Source organism: Strix aluco, chromosome 15, assembly GCF_031877795.1.
Source record: "Strix aluco isolate bStrAlu1 chromosome 15, bStrAlu1.hap1, whole genome shotgun sequence".
NCBI classification, from domain to species: Eukaryota; Metazoa; Chordata; class Aves; order Strigiformes; family Strigidae; genus Strix; species Strix aluco.
The window spans coordinates 13197661-13214835 of NC_133945.1; the positions used below are offsets into that span (position 1 = coordinate 13197661).

General features: G+C 36.2%; 1 protein-coding gene across 1 annotated transcript; it reads right to left on the reverse strand.

Annotated features, from left to right (window-relative positions):
* Positions 1-244: 244 nt before the first annotated feature.
* LOC141930333 (putative short-chain dehydrogenase/reductase family 42E member 2) lies at positions 245-15944 on the reverse strand. The gene is made up of 12 exons (XM_074841027.1): positions 15770-15944; positions 13386-13621; positions 10705-10800; positions 9869-9929; positions 7907-8025; positions 6305-6380; positions 5011-5093; positions 4381-4518; positions 3069-3134; positions 2200-2263; positions 1770-1843; positions 245-448 (listed from the first exon to the last, which is right to left on the reverse strand). Exons 2-12 carry the CDS (start codon positions 13614-13616, stop codon positions 245-247), a joined length of 1212 nt encoding a protein of 403 aa, XP_074697128.1. The 5' UTR covers positions 13617-13621; positions 15770-15944.
* Positions 15945-17175: the final 1231 nt, after the last annotated feature.

Genomic DNA, 17175 nt, shown 5'->3' on the forward strand with positions numbered 1-17175 from the left:
AACTATTCCTGCATCTGTTAGTGGTGAACTCCTTTGATTTTGTGACACAGCATTGTCCTTTGGGAACAATCCTTAATGCGTCCTGTGTTTTCACTTTTGTGTGTGTTTGTTTTTTAAAATGAGATCAGAGAGATGTTGTCATAAGAACAATAAAGTCTGTAGTGACTGAGGAATGTACTATGACCAGATCATTAATACTCAAACAAAATTAGGTTTTCTGGAACAGGTGGGTTGTTATTTGATTTTAGAAGAAAGAAAGAATGATCAAACTTAACAAAACACCAAAAGCAAACACCATTTTAAGGAACATGTGATCTTCTTGGCAAGTAGGTCTCGTTTTAAGATAATGATCCACAGAATCAGCCAATGAGAATTTCTTTGGTTTGTAACCAAGTTGATTTCGTGCCTTGTCTATTCGGAAAGTGTGAGTTACAGTAACGTTCCACACCTAAAATCCAAAAGGACAGTCAAGAGAAGTGAATTTAATATCTGATTTTCTAGAATGGGATGAAAATACGTCAATAACGATATTACAGTGGAATTAAAAACATGCCTAAAGACAGACATGCAAAAATGTATACATTTTGGAGCTGAATTCTGTCCAGAGCTAACAGAATAAGTGATGTAGCTTGACAGGTAAAGAGCCAAAGCTCAGAGGACTGGATGCAGGAGTTTATGATACTGATTTCTCACTTGTGAATGTGAGAATAAAGAACCAAGGAAATCCCCTGCAACAGATCAGCACAACTCCCTCAGACCGGCTCTTCTGTACAGAGAAATGCACAAGGGAACTGGATGAATGCATTGGAGGAGCGTGGTGTGGCTTCTCAACTTTGCAGAAATGCATTATCTAAGGAGTGGAAAACATGTACTTTTCTTGAAGAGGTTATATCCTCCACCTGTGAATGCATGGTACCTGTGAAAGTGCTTAAGTTGCATAGTCTCGATTTCTGCTTCAGATATAGAACTAATGTAGAAGTAAGTATTAAACCAGATAGATAAATTGTGGAAGAACCAAAAAGCTTCAGCAGTAGTTTATGAGATCCATTCAGTCCCTTCAGTGTCCTATTGTGTTACATGCTACAGTATAGTAAGAGACTAGATGATAGATTAGTTAAAGCATTTTGGCTTCTATTATAAATCATAATATTGTACAAAAACATGTTAGATCAAAATTAATTTGTCCAGAAGTTGGGTTTTGGTTCGTTGGTTGTTGTTTTTTTGGGTTTTATTTGTTTGGGTTTTTTTGTTGTTGGTTGTTTTTTTTTTTTTTTTTTTTTTTCCAGAAAATTGACTTTTCATTCCAATTTAGAATTATTTTTAGTAGCCTTTCTAATTATTGGCTAGCCTGGTATTATAACTGCTGCCACTTTGACCCAAGACTCTTGCTCTGTACTCTTGGACCACCTTCCTTTAACAAGTAGTTCCACAGCATAGGACAGCTCGCTGGAAATGTAGTGGCTGTTTTCCTCTCTGTGCTAGCTCTGGGTCAGTCGCTCTGTCTTGCACCTCTAGGATGTTTCTCTGGGTCATCTACTCTTCAAGTAAGGATTAATTAATTTCTGATGACTTTGGTGGCCAGTATGGCATGAAAAATCAGGCTACAAAATGACTGTGTAAGCCCTGACTGGACTATGCCCTGAGCAGAAAAACAGAGCTCTACTGCAGACAATCCTGTCTGCATCCAAAGGGACATCCTGTCTGCATCATGTACTTCACGAGAATTTTGGTCAGAAATATGTAAACATTCTCTCTTTTTATATATTTACCTCATTCCTTGTCAATAAAGGTGTAAAGCTAAAAACTGGCTGTAGTATCAGGTGCAGATACTCCATCACAGTGGCTGTGAAACAGAAAGGTACTTTATGAGACAGCTGGATAATAATAAACTGAGATAATGCTGACATTGCACAGCCTATAATTCCTATTGATATCAGAGAATGCAATTAAGGTGGTAGAAGGCAGTATTTAATTTATAAAGATGGACTCAGTTTATGAATAGCCTTTACACTTTATCTGGTATAATTAATGCCAAATGGCATAAATGATTATTATTAATTAGAATAATGTTAAATTATATAATTCCTACAATTTGTGTCCCTGCATTTTATAAAACCATTATGTAGCTTTATAGGAATAAGAAAACAAATCTAAAAAATAAATAGCTCAATAATTAAGTATGTATTTTATTATTTTTACCTGCTATATGAACCAGGAGAACTGGAATACGTATCCAGGGTTTCCTGTAGCCTAATTTTTCAAACTAGAAGGGGTATAAAAAGAAAGAGTAACAGAGAATTTGTACCAAATTGAGGGTGTCAATGAAGCATGAAAATGGAAAAATGAATGTTTAAAAAACATGTATCTAAACTTTTTTCCAGCTAATCTTCCTATCAATACTGGTAGTAAGAAATGTGATTAAGCCCACTACTCATTCTTCGATGCCCACCTCCCACCCTTCAAATGCAACTGGATGGTAAAGGGGAAACAATGCTGTTTCCAAGGGGCAAGTGACCGAGGCTGGAATACTTAACTACATTTAGATACAGGCCCATCGTTCTACTGCAGTAATTTTCCTGGAAGACTTTTCTGTGTTGGCATTGCAAGATCAAAACTTCAGCATGCTCCTACAATCCCAGCCTGATGTTGATGAAAATACAATGTTGCCTCTTTTATGCTTTTAAGATACCATTCTAAATGGCCTTCCCTTTTGTGTTGCAGTTGATGCCAGAACAAAGAAGTAAATAATGGTTATAAAAGGCTTGCCAGATGCTAACAGTAGAACTTCTCATGCACTGTGAGCTTGCTTCACAGAAATACTACTGTTCTGCAGCAGGTTCTATACCTCTCAGCTAAATTCTCTCAAAACAGTAAGGGCCAAACTCCACAGTTACACATATCTGAAACTTCCCTTAAAGCCAGTGGAACTTTGAGATACGCAGTTAGAATGTTAAATAATTCAGTAATTAATGTGCACTGCACTTCATTTAGTTAGTATGGTCTTTTAGTCAACAATATGTTTAGGGCCCATACGGTGCATGAGAGCTAAACGTGTGTGCAATACATACTAAAGGGACTATCCATTCAGAAAATATGACGTTTTCACCATCATGTATGTAATAGGCCTGACCACTCTGTTAAAGAAGCAGAGAAAAACAATTAGAAAAACACTATACGTAGGATGGCATTTTCTTTCTCTTTTATACCTACCTTTCTTGATTTCGTGAATAACATGCCAGCATGCACACGGTGAATGTACACAAATCAGCTCAACAAACTACCTTCACTGGACTTCACTGTGATCTCAAACATGTCTCATGCTTTTGGGTAACCCCATGGTGGTAATCATGATTAACCATGGTGTAATGTAGATCGGAGCTTGATTTCACTATGTAGTCACTCTACTGTTAGAGCATTAGATTCTTCATGATGTGCAGGGGACAGAATTACCTTTGTGAGTCCAACAGAATTGGCAACACTGACAGCATTTAATAAACACAGCTTTTTGAGGTCAAGTTCCACCTCTGGTTAATTTTCTGATGAAAACAAATTTGGTATATATATTCTGTGGGACATGTCACAGTGCTTGAATCCACTTTTGGCTTCCAGTCTACCTTCTTCCAGCAGGCAATACTTCCTTGACAGCTGTGCTCTGGGTGAGGAGCCTGTCCAACGGGGAGCACTGTGAACACCTGAGTGCCCAAGCAGACCCTGGGAGTCTGGGCATTATGTCCTTCTAAAACAGCTGCATAGTTTCCAAGCTCTTAACTAGTTGACAGCACATGGCAGGATGTTCAGACATATCTGTACCTGTTGTCTGTATGTTCCTACCAATATAAATGAAGCTGGAACCTTCAGGAGCTGTGAATGTAGTAGCTGCTGCAACACTGTCAGTTCTGTAATGCTTCACAGTCCTCAGATTGTTGTTGTAATTACGACCAGTAGAAGAAAAAGAAAAATCTTTTAAAATTGTCCATTAATTTTGTACATCTCTCTTTGGAATTTTCAACCCTGAAAAACTGGAATGCCTCAGAATGGTTGCTCTAAATTTTATGTTATGCATCTAGAATCAGAATCTATTTTCAAAAGAATAACAGAATATACAAGTTTGTATGAAGGTGAAAATATTAACCTGGTTAAAAATACTATTTCTTCCAATCAATCAGGATATTATATATTTTCAAACCAGAAAAAAAACCAAGCATCAAAATATTAGCAGAATGTATTTGCATTTGCACTGTCCATGCGCTTGTTGAACCACACACCATTTTTGAGAATTTAGCACATGACCTTTTGGAGAACCTTTGATCTCAGAACGTCAAAAATTAAACCTATTTGAGAGCTAAAGCTACAGACACAATGTTAATATTGTTTACTTACAGCTACATAACCTTTCTCAGAGGTGAGAGCCTCAGCAGCTAGTAAGTGAGCTTGTACTAGATTTCCTATGTGAACCCAGTTCATCTGAACTTTGTGATTTCCAAACTTGAAGTTAAATAGTCTCCGCTGGATATTTACCTGTAGAAACAGAAAATATGAAATAACTACATTATTCCTTTATTGTGCAGTATAATGTATTCATTTTGGCTCAGCCTGCATACTTACTATTTGCTGTATTTGAGTACAATTACAGCACAAGAAACGTGTCACAAGAAAAAAACCAAACAACTAGTTGGTGGTTTTATAAATCAAGGACTGTTGCACTGATACTCAGTGGTAAAATATGGTGACATTATAGTGTTTGGCTGACACTAAGGGATGCAAACCTAGCTCCTCCATCATGACATTTCAGCCTTGCATTTTTTCACTTAAAAGTACAGCTTGATCCTTGCCATTTCTGCAGGGCTCATATCATGTAATCTGTTATCTTGCACCATCTGATCTGTCAGCAAACGTTCACAACAGTCTTCCTGGAGGAATTGTTAAGAACTGTAATCAAGATACTTCCACTTGTGTTATGCCCTTACAACTACTTGCAGTGTCCTCCAGAGCTGACTACATAACACATACGGCTACTCGTGGCAGGTGATGCTGCTCTTCTGGTCCATATATGCCTGGTGGACGAAGCACACAAGTGTGGAGCTTGTCCCCTCCTTGGAGAGAAAACAAAATGTGATTTTCAGATAGCTTTGATATCAACATATGGCTGATATACATTGTCTGAATTTTACACTGTGGAAGGAAAGGATCAGTCTGACCATTCCATGTGATTCTGCTTCCTAGTAACTTGTTTTCATTTCCGTATAAAATCAAGCTCAATAGTAGTGAAAGACCCTAGCTTAGCAGCTTGAAAAACTGAATCCCTCTGACCAGGGCAGAGTTTGAACAGGGACAGGATAAATCAAACTTTCCTACAGATATGCCTTCTGCTTGACTGACTTTTGCTATTTATTATAGATATAAGTTTATAATGTACATATTTGTCCATCATTGTAGACACATGCAATACTGGAAGAAGATCATTCAATTTTCTGTATTTAGACACCTTGCTTGCTTGCAGCTCAATGGCATCACAAAGGAATGGAAGAGGTCTCTTCAACACAGGCTTTCAAATTAGAATATTTTAAATCAAAATGAATACTTTAAGGTCTACATGTGAATCAGTAAGTAGACTCCTCTGACTTCTGAGAATAGGCACAATTACACCTTTTATGTGGGCAAGTGTAACAGCTGGTAGGCATTTTCTCAGTAGTTAATCAAGGATGCTAAAATTGACTCCCCACCTAATTTATGTTTGCCAACTTTTCAGTTGAGAGAAATCAGTAGGAATAGCAAAATATGCATGGTAAAAGCAAAGATAAATATTTTCCTTGCCACACACAGATAGATTTTGAGCCACAGCTACTCATGCATGACCCTGATATGATATTGCCAATCTGTTTAAGAAACTGCAATTATTCTTGCCAGACACCTGCAAGACTTCAGGGATTAAGAGAATGACCTATTGGACAGTGCTTAGAGATTGGTATTATCAGAGAAGCTTGAAGTGATAGATTGAATGGGGAATAAAAGCACAAATTCTGTATCTATTGTAAAATTCATAAACTTTGAAGATTATTTGAAGAAGTAAGGTTAAATTTTCTGAATTTTCCCATCTATTGTTTGCATATCATCTCATACCTGTCTGGGTATACACATAAAAAATTAATCATCCACTGAAGAGAGGAGTAGAAACAAACAAAATAAATTAATCCTTATTTCAGTTAATTTAAAGTGTATTATTTATTGATAAATGAGTAACCAGAGAATGGAATATCCATTAGCACTACTAATGATAGGAAAACCCCAAATGTTTTATATGTACCTTTGAGTAAAGTTCCATTAGCAGCAAGAACCATTTGGTCTGCAATTGCCTTTGTTCTAGAATAATGATTAAATTGCTATAAAGAAAGGCAGAATATGATCAACATTTTAATCACATTATTGCATTTGTAAAGGTAAACGTACTGTTTATGTCCGATAACATTTAAATCTAGCCAGCTTGTAGACATCAGCTAAGTAAAACCAAACTAGAAATAACAAGATTTAGCAAATACATACTTAATTTTTGACAAAGAAACTTACCAGACTTACATTTTAGTTGCACAAGTTTAGTTTCAGAGTGAATTTAAGTCCACTAGTATTTACTTAACTCACTTTTTGTGCTGGATGTACTGAAAAAGTTAATATTAAGCCAAATCTTCTGGTGGGTCAGATAATTTTATTTTGAAAAAACATCCATTTTGAATTGGAAAAAAAGTTTTTTTAAATAGTAAGTCAAATATGAAATTAAAAATTCAGACTTTCCTAAAAATGTTTCAATTTCTTATTGAAGCTATTTGGGAAGTTATAAACAATTCTCTCCCAGCTATATCTTTTACCCTTAACTTTAAAAATTGCACCCAAGTGCATTTAAACAATAGGATCCTGGACAGAGTTAGCACATGCTGGTTTCGTGATTACTTATCCACATGAGGCTATTTATATATCTGTTGAATTTTGTATTGTGATACTTCATATTGAAAAATATACCTAAAAATCCCACCATGGAAAATTTTTCTACTCCCAGGTGGCTTAATCCTCCTGCTCCACCTCCCTCCATGCCCCACCTCTGCTGCTTGCTATTACATGATCGCCATTAGAGAAAATATATTATTAGGGCTCAGACACATGCAACTAATTGGGAATTCCTAAAATGTTTTCTCACAAGTCTGAGGTGCTGTGCAGGCTGTGCACAAACTGACACATCCAAGTAACTATCTCGGGAGGCACCAACAGAGTAGTAGTCAGTCCCATTTAGGATTCCTGGACACAGGATGTACATTCTAAAATTAGAGCTTTTAACTGCAGGCAGTATGCTGGGAGCAGTAAAGAACAAACGGGAAGAGTGGCCAGAATGCATTTAGCTTCAGATTTCATCTAGAAAATATTTCCTAAATGATCACAGCAAAGAAGAAAACGGTATTTCAGAGCAGCCCTGAGGTGACTGTAACTACCACTTGGCCTGCAGCAAGAAAGCAAGGTTTGGGAACTTCAAAGAAGCAAAACTGCCTGTGATAAAGATGCAGAATTTGTTATTTAACAATATTATTCAATGCAAAGGCTCACAGGGGCCATAATATTCAGTATTTACATAGTGGATGGTCTTCTGAAAGCCCTTCCTCTTAAAATATTCTTATTAAATGTCACATTCCACTTAGTCATTTTTAGGTATTTTATCATCCCACATCTGTCTAGTTATAGTAGATTAAAGCCACTATGATTTGAGTATTTCTTTACTGATCATGGGTCAATTTTTATTAATGAAAAGTAATTTTATAGAATTTGATGCGATCTACAGTAAAACAGCTTCTGCTCTCAGAACAGCCTTCACATAATCTGTCCTTTAGAGCACAGTAAATGCCATGCCATCACACAAACAAAGTACCTTTTCCAGTGGAAAATATGGCACAGTTTCTTCATCTCCTTCTTCAATAGGATTCCCTCCAAATACCACATTCACTGTACTGGTATATATCAGTCTAGGGATATTTCTTTGTTTGCAGACTACAATGGTATACAAAATAAAGAATTTTAAAACAAAAATAAAGAGTGAAAAACAACAAATGAACTCTTTTTGAAAACAAACATTACAGTTATAGAAAAAGGAGTATTTTAATTTTAGCATTACCTTATCACTTAATATAATATTCTTGTTCATTCAGCTGGAATTTTTCATCCCAAATACCTGTTATGTAAATATTACATACTGTGGTCACCAAACGTTTTACAATTAGGTATCTGCAACTATCATATCACCACAGGATTGTAGTCATCAGCTGGACAGAGGAATTATCTTGACAGGGGGGAAAAAATTCCTCCTTTACTTCAGAAACATTTCTTAAAGCACATTCATTTTACAAACTGAATAAAAAGAAGATGAGTAAGAACATTTCTTGAGATCAAATAGCACTGAAAACTCCCTGCTTCTTTCTGTAGGGGTAGTACTGCAGAGAGCAGCCTGTCTGTGGACCATTATTTTTGCCCTTACTCCAGCAGTGAGCAGTAAGCAGCATTGCTTCTTGCACCACAGCTTCATGGATGCCTGTGCAGGTAAGTAAAGGTGTATAAGAAAATGTGATAACTCGCCCCGGTGTGTGACAAAACTGCATTTGTCTCAAGCTGTTCATAAGTGATAAATGACATGTTAGCAGGAAACATATGCTGTTAGTGTACCTTAAATACAAATGAAATCAATATTAATTACAAAACAAAGTCTTAATTATGGATTCCAGTTGGGTGTTAAGATATTATGTCTAAATTCTGCTGCCTATATGTCATTGCAAACTTGAATAACATGAATTTCCTTTTGATTTAACAATACTTCTAAAGTTTAAGTTAATTAATATTCAAAGTCAGCAAATTTTAGAACCTACAGAGCAATCAGTCCAGTTGGCTCATTGGCTCATTTTGAAAACAGTGCATGCAATTACTGTGTTGTAAATATTTGGAACAAAATACACTAATAAAATCTATTATTAAAATGTAGATTAACAGGTTCATGCTCCTCCCAGATTCTTGCTTTGTTGGGAGTCTGTGAAAATTTGACACGACATGTTCCTGTGGGTTCAGAGGTTGGGGTAAGAGGCAGGGAATATGTGGCAACCTCTTCCCTATACCTCATTTAGAGTTTTACTTGCCTACCATTTCACTCTAATTATTTCTGCTTTTTTCAATAATAACCCACAGGCAGCATGAATATGGGTCTAAATAAAACCTGCTTTTGCCTTTTTGATTTTTTTCACCTTTTTTTTTTTTGAGAGAGAAAAGCAAAGAGAAAACAGCTTTGGTATTCACAATACATTTTGAAACGTTCTTTCTGGAATTGAATATATAGAAAGAAATCTACTAACATTTTCTAGAATTAGTAGTTAAAAATCAGTATATAATTAAAAAGGATCATGTTTAGACAGATGATCAGAAAGGACAGAAAATTTTCTATATTAATGTGATAAAATAATAGCTAAATATGCTTAGCACATGTATGGCTTCCGTTACCAATGTTTACAACACAAGAAATAGTACAATATCTCTCATTTTATTTCTATGAGGAAAGAGGATAACACTTCTCCATTACATAGAGTAACAGGAAAAAATAACCAGTACATGGAGGAGAGTTTAACTTGGTCTGCCAAGGAAGGAAGTCCAGGTTGAAAACCTACCTCCAGTTCAAACCGGTGGCAAATCTACCATTTAATGGGACCTGCACACCTAGCTTTACATCATACTCTGAAAGGAGGGAGAGAAGAGCCTCACTGTACTCCGAAATCAACACAGGAAACATCCAACCAGAAGGTTTTTTCATTAATGATTTGGATCAGACGCAAAAAAAGAAAATGTAGGTACATACCATCAATTATTACTTTTGTGCCTCCGACATTTATGGATTCAATCTGATCTTTCTTTTGAAGCTAGAAATAGAGTTTGCACAATATCTTACTAATGGAACAAGTCACACAATACAATTTTTACAATTGCCAGATCTAGAACAGCTGTCACCTTTTTGTGATGTACGTGTTACAGTTATCTGTCCTTCTGACATACAGTGATTTCTAGCAGTTCTCATTTTTATTGTCTTGTTCAGTGTATGAATAAATAAAGTTGAAAAATGAAAGATAAAATGCATTTGAAAGGAAATGATAATGCTTCACTTTTCTGTAACACCCCAGATAACCATGATATAGAAACAGGAATTACAGGCAGGGGTTATGCTCCCTGAAATCTTTCACAAATTCTTGTTCCAGTGGCAATCTGTCCTGTTCCTAGAAATAAATTAGTTTCATGACTTTTTGATAACACTCTCTGAATATCACAGTTATTTAGCATAACTATATTGAGTTGCTCATCTGTTTCCTCATGACTACGAGTTCACAAGAAAACACATCAACATTAGTTCTAGAGCAATATTGTCATACTTCTTCAGATTAGAGAAAGAGGATATGCCTCCTTATCCAACATCTTAAATCTATGATCTCATTTTTCTAGGGTATTTTGTGTAGTACATTAGTTTCATGCTTTGACATTTGTTATCTAAGAAGTACCTCCCTTGTTGCCTGTATGGATGACTTGACCTTTACAACTAACTTCTGTCTGACATAGATATATAATTACATTCTTTGCTACATGCAGACAAACTTTTGCTTTCACAAGAGTAATGAAAGAAAACGTTAGGAAAATTGTACTTGCTTGTTCTAATCCTGACATTCCACATGCAGCCACATGAAAAACACAGTCAACCCCCTCACATGCTTTGAACACCGTATCATAATCCCTCACATCACCCTGTAAAATGAGAAAAGAATGGATTTTTGACTAGTAGAGCTCACTACATTCTCTATAGAATTAGTATTAACTATGGCTATTAAGGAAAATCTAAAATAATTTTGATCTATTTTTTACAATATTTAACTAGCATTAAATAGAACATTATAAATGTGGAGAAACATCCATGACTAAGAATTTTGTCAATATTTTATTGCAAAACAAATATGACTCTTGTTGGCTTCAATTATAATGCGTGTTTTCACACTTAGTCCTGCAGCCTGCAGGCTGGAAAAACTTGTTTGACTTGAATGGGAGCAGCATATGCTTGAGGGCTGGAGAGTCAAGTCCCAGGGACAATAAATCACAGTAGGAAGGGTTCAGCTGTTTGCCATGGAATTGCCAAATAAAAGAACCCCTTATCTGTTAGCACCTTAAGATCTGACTTGTGCAATCTGGACAAATGTCTCTTTGCCACCTAACCTTTATTTCAGGTGCACTGCGTGACAAATTTAATTACAGTTTTGTACAAAATTAAAACAGAGGACACACTATAGACACTTAACATTATGTTAGTATAGATTAGTGTATTACAATCACATTATATGAAATGCTATATACTACTGAACACTGTACTGTACTAAATACACATGTGCTACATCTACTATCAAATGCTCTGCTGCGCTTAGGACATTATATTGCATTTTTGTATAGAAGGTAATACTGTATGAATAATACTCCACACATACAGATATCAGTAAAAATATAGTACCTTTCTTTTCAGAATTATATTTCAAAATATTGGATATTATTTATATTATAGAAATTTATAGAATAATCACAAAACAAATGGCTGGAGGTAATATTAAGAGGTAATCTAATCAGTCTTTAACTCTCAGCTTTCTTCTTCTGAGGCTGTCAAAGTGTTTCACAAATATGGCTGACTTACACTTCCTACCTTCAATCAAACGCTAAAATGGCCAACCAGTATAAACAATATTTACAATCTTCAAATCACTGATCAAGGCTCAGATCTCTGATGTGACTTATTACTTTATTTACTAGGTCTCCATAGTTCCATTTTCTCGGTAATTCACTTATACTTTGTAATATTTATTCTTTTTAAATTGAATTATAAAAACACTGTTCTCAGAAGATCATTTGTCAGATCTCTTGAATCTCATTTGGAAGATGTAAACTGCCATTGATCCATCATCTTAAATTATGTGAATTTGTATCATTAACAATCGAGCTTATGGTTTTTGAATGGTTCCTCAATAATACTTTATCTCTCTTCCATATTCTGTAAAAGATGTTTATGAAATTGAACTTAAGACCAACCATCCTGGGTGAGACTAAAGATCTGCCTAGCCTGGTATTCTGCCCACCACACAGCTGTGCAGAGCAGTATCATGCTTCCCCCTTTGCCTCCCTCACCGCCTGTCCCACATGGTGATGTAGCCAGGAGGAGAAAATCTGGCATCACCTCGACAGCTGCTGGGACAAAGATCCTGTGTATCACTTTCAACTTTGCCACCAACTTTCTAGTTCTCGTGGTGGTGTCAAAGAGTTCTTACACTAAATGCTCAGACAAGATCAGCTGAATGATTCTCTCTGCCCAACTAGAACTTGTGCAAGGTGACAGGAGCATGCAGAAGGTGCACCCAGACCCCCACATCTGCGTGGCGAAGCAGCTGTAAGGAGCTGGTGCTCCCCACATCAGGGAGTAGTGGGGGATGCTGTCCTCCATACATGACTGTGAGCTGTTAAATATTTGAGGTCTCTCTCATTCTCCCTCTTTTACAGATACAATAAATTCCTTGAATTGCTAAGAATCAAAAGGAATCAGTGCTCATAAATGGGTGCTCTGAGAAGAGCAGGATCGGGGCAAGCATATGTGACACTTTCCCCCAGAATACTCTTGAAGTCTCCAAGTATTTTAATTCAGAAGATTACTTCAGCCTAATTTAGTTTACCTATTTAGTAATCTCCAACGGAAGTAAATTTTTGGCAAGGCTTTGTGCGTGCCTTTTACCTACTACATGAAAAAAACAATCTCTCTTTGTGTTGAACTGACTCCTCCTCATTTCACCTGATGGCCCTTCCTTCTTCCACTGGAAAGGACAGTGAACAGTCCATCCCTATCCATCTCAATGCCGTTCATGGTTTGTAGAGCTCTCCCACTCCCAAGTCATCTCTTCCCCAGACTGGAAAGTCCCAGTTTCCTCAATCATTCTCTGTGTGGCAGTCATTCTACATTTGGGATCATTTTTATTGTCCTGTCTTGCTCCCACCTTTTTACTCGAAATGATCTCCCTGAGCAGTAAACTTTGTCACTTCATTGTTCCCTCCTTCACCTAGGTGAGCTACGGATGTGTACCTCCCAACACAGGACTCCAGAACTTCACTGGTGACAGAGAGAACTGTCCACTTGGACTTAATCAGTTACTTATGCATGTGAGGACCTTTAACCATGACTTCTTATTGTCCTTAAAGGCCTTTCAGTAAATGCTTTTATCAAAAATCCTTAAGAGCAAGCCTTGCTAATGTGCATAAAAGTAGTAGAACTTTATTTCACTGCTGTTAAATATGTAATTTCAACATACCTTGAAAAAATCTGCTCCACTTGGAATTTCCCATTTAGGCTTCTGTACGTCAAACAGAACAACAGCAATTCCTGATCTAACAAGAGCACATCCCAGATTGTATCCCAGGTAGCCTCCACCTCCTGTCACCACTGTCCTTCTGCTTCTGTTAGCCAGTGGACCAGCATGCTCATTTAGTTTGCTCTCACATGGTTGGCTGCTGTGGAGCTCTTCTGTAGATCCTTCTTGCATCACGACTGCAAGATAGAAGATCTATTGAAAATTCCTCTGAGATCTGGGTAATTTCAGTAACTTTCATGTTACAATGCTCCTTTTGTGACTATACTGTTTTTATTTATATATTTTTATTATCTTAACATGTTTAAAATATATAAATTCATAATTTTGGTAATGGGTTTTCTATGTACAATGAGTAATGAGTCTGAATACTTTTATATTTCAAGATTTAGTCTTTGCCTCATACCCGCACATTTCATATTATATAGAAATGAAGAGAAATTACAGGATTTTAGAGACATTATAATTACCTGATCTTAACAGGTATGATTACATTTTTGAAGGCTTGCTATATCAAACCTTTTATCCTTGAAAACTCACTGACTTCTGATATATTAACACCAAATAGATGTTAACCTACTAGTCTGGAAAAAAAATTAGATAAGGAATATAAAAAAGGATTGATTCTGCTTTTAGATTCCACTTTATTTCACATTTGGGCCACAGTTCTTCAGTAATGATAAAAATTTGTTACCATTTTAAACTTTTCTGGTTACACACTAAATATATTTAGTTTTCTCATTAGGGCATTCATATACAGCTAAACTGACAAGGAACAGAAGAGGTAAGCCATCTGCCCTGTGGGTTCATCTGCTTGGAAAAACTGATTAGAATATCATTCTGAGATAAGCAATTCCACAGGAGTTACCCATCTGTACACTTTGTTCTGTATTAGAAATGAGTTTATTCTACAATAATCACTTCTCTTAAGAAATTCACTCATATTCTGCAAATAAAATAACAGGTATTCCAGATCACAATATACTCTGAGAAATCAGTCCAGTTAATTTTCCTGCATAGACAGCCCCTATTGTCCTGATTCCTTGCATGCCCTTTGCACATTGGGATCCAGGCTTTTTCGTCCCCAAATAGAAATCCAGAATACATACATCTGAAATCAATCAAATTAAGTCACTGTAAAGTGGGAGCCAAACTGGGTGCTTGCCAGCCTAATATAGGAATATAGACCCAATTCCTGCAGACTGTTATGGTGTTCTCATAGTTAGAGTGGGTCCTCATAGTAACATCCCCATGCATGTGAGTGCATCATCTTCTACCAGCTGGGCACAGGTAGTTGAGCATAGTTTGCTCTCAGTCATTTACACCTGGGTTCAGCAGAGATTATGCAGAAACTGGGCATGATTGGTAACTGACTGCTACCTCACTTCCAGGGGGACAAAAATTTACTAGAAAAACAACAGAAAATGAAGCCCACAGAACACAAAGTTATGGACTATTTTTGCTATTGCTTAGTTAATTTTTTATAATTTTGTTTGTGATACTTAATACATTGTTTTTTACATTTCAGACACAGGGAAGTAAATACCAGATTCTCCATGCTGTTATATGGTTTTAACCCCAATGTCAGCTCACTAAATTCAGTGAACTGAGTGGCATAACAAAGTGGAAAATATGAGCTCCTTATGTTGAAAACTATCCCGACATTTCAAAACCGACAAATAATCCACGTTTCCAAACAAAATTTAAATTAGAATAAAACTAAACCAAATACGCTCTTCTGTTCGATCAAGAAAATTTAAATTTGCATCTCTAGATTTTGCAACACAGTAGTTTTAAGCCATATAAAATTCTTTTGCCTTGTCTTCTGTGAAAAAGTACATTTTCATACACTGTAAGGAGAACTAAGGTCAAGCTTGTCACATATACCATAAAAAGACATATTTGAAAAATGGCATATATTTGAATACTTGTCATTAATATCTCCTTAGATTGTAAGCAAGCTGGAGGTTGTATCAAAAAGTTCAGAAATCTCTTTCTTAAAAAGCACTAATAGCATCGATATATTAATCTCTTTCATGGAATTAGAAAATTATTATCACATTTTGAAAGTAAACATTTTCCTGTAAGAAAATTATTTCCAGAATCAGTAACTTGCTTATTTCTCTAAATTTATAGGAGCTATTCTGATTTATTAATGTATTCTGCATGATAAGCATAGTTACATCTTACGCAGCACATGCAGTGTGAGTTGTTCTTAGCTCTCCTATTGTAATTTCAAATAGTAGAAATGCAGAAATTTCTTCCCATAAAAACTTATAATTCAAACATTTCAGGTTTTTAAAAACAGCTAAAGTAGTAGTAAGTACCCTTGGTAGAATCCTGGATGTCAGCGTTTTCCCAGTCCTTCCTGTCCAAGTAAGATGGTGAGACTTCTCTTTGCTGGACAATTAGTAACACAAGGGCATCAGTCAGGTACTCTCAGACAAACAGAGATGTTCACGTGTGCTCAGGCCCTTTTGCTGCTCCTGCTCCTTTGTAGCTGGTGGCTGGGCCAGGAGCCAAAAAGGGCAGGGCTTAATTTGTACATTATTTACGTTCCTTTTCAGGAAAAAAATGAAGTATTTTCTCCACATCCGACCCTTCTGAATAGGATAGTATCTCTTACTATTACCTGGTAAAATTATTGATTAGACACTAGACAACACAAATATACTATTGGTACCTCACTCTGTAGATAAATTGTACTAGATTACTAAAACATCTCACGCTGTTTTTAAAAAGTACAAAGAAAAGGGTTCTTTACTAAAGAGAAACAGGAAAGAAATTTTTAACACTAATGTTCCAAAGGGAACCTCTCTCACAGTTGTGTGAAATTTTGGTAGGATACATCCCATCTAGCAGCAGAGTGAATGGAAATCCTTCTCCTTCTATGGTTTTCAATCTAAGTTTGGATACAAAGAGAAGAAACAAAAATCTTGTTTGGCAGTGGTACTTAGTACTTTCATCCTGACTTTTCTATCTTCATCCTCAACCCAATTATATACTTGCAAAGAGGCTTAACTGTAGGCACAAGGGTTCTCTGGCTTCCAAGATGAATGAAGTACAGGCAACAAACTAACTGGTACACACCAGAACAGGAAAAGGTAATTTACTATTAAATAATGCATTTAAAATGAACAATGAATTAAATGATTACTAATTATAGAATTTCTCTGATCCTAAGATTTTAAAGCACTTTTAAAGCACATATCCTTTTTCAAATTAAACAATGAGAAATCGAGGCCAACATTTTTAAATGGGTGTGTCTAAAATTAGGTCTCAAAGCAGTAGTTAAGATGCTAAAGAAACACTCCCAAATCTAAATATAAATCACTACAATTTTAAACGTTTGCATGTTAGAAATATCTCAGGTTCACAGGTGACTTTGCAATTTAAATGTAAGTTAATGTTCATGTGCTGACAAGAACTCAAACTGACACCTAGGCAAATATATTTTAGCACAAACCATATATGTAAGTCCCCATAGTCTGCATTAGAACTAGAATCTTTGAACCTGTCAAGCTAATCTGCACTTCTCAGATTGCCAGATGAGTGACAAACCCAGCTCAGAGTAAAACCCCCAAGAATACCAAATTCTCTGTTTTGAGTTGTCCACAGCACTGATAGCTTTTACCATTCAATCCAAGAAAGTGGCTGTTCTATCCCTGGACTACTACAGAACTACCCCACAAGTCAAAGCAGCTGGTCAGCTTATTCATAGCATATCAATCCC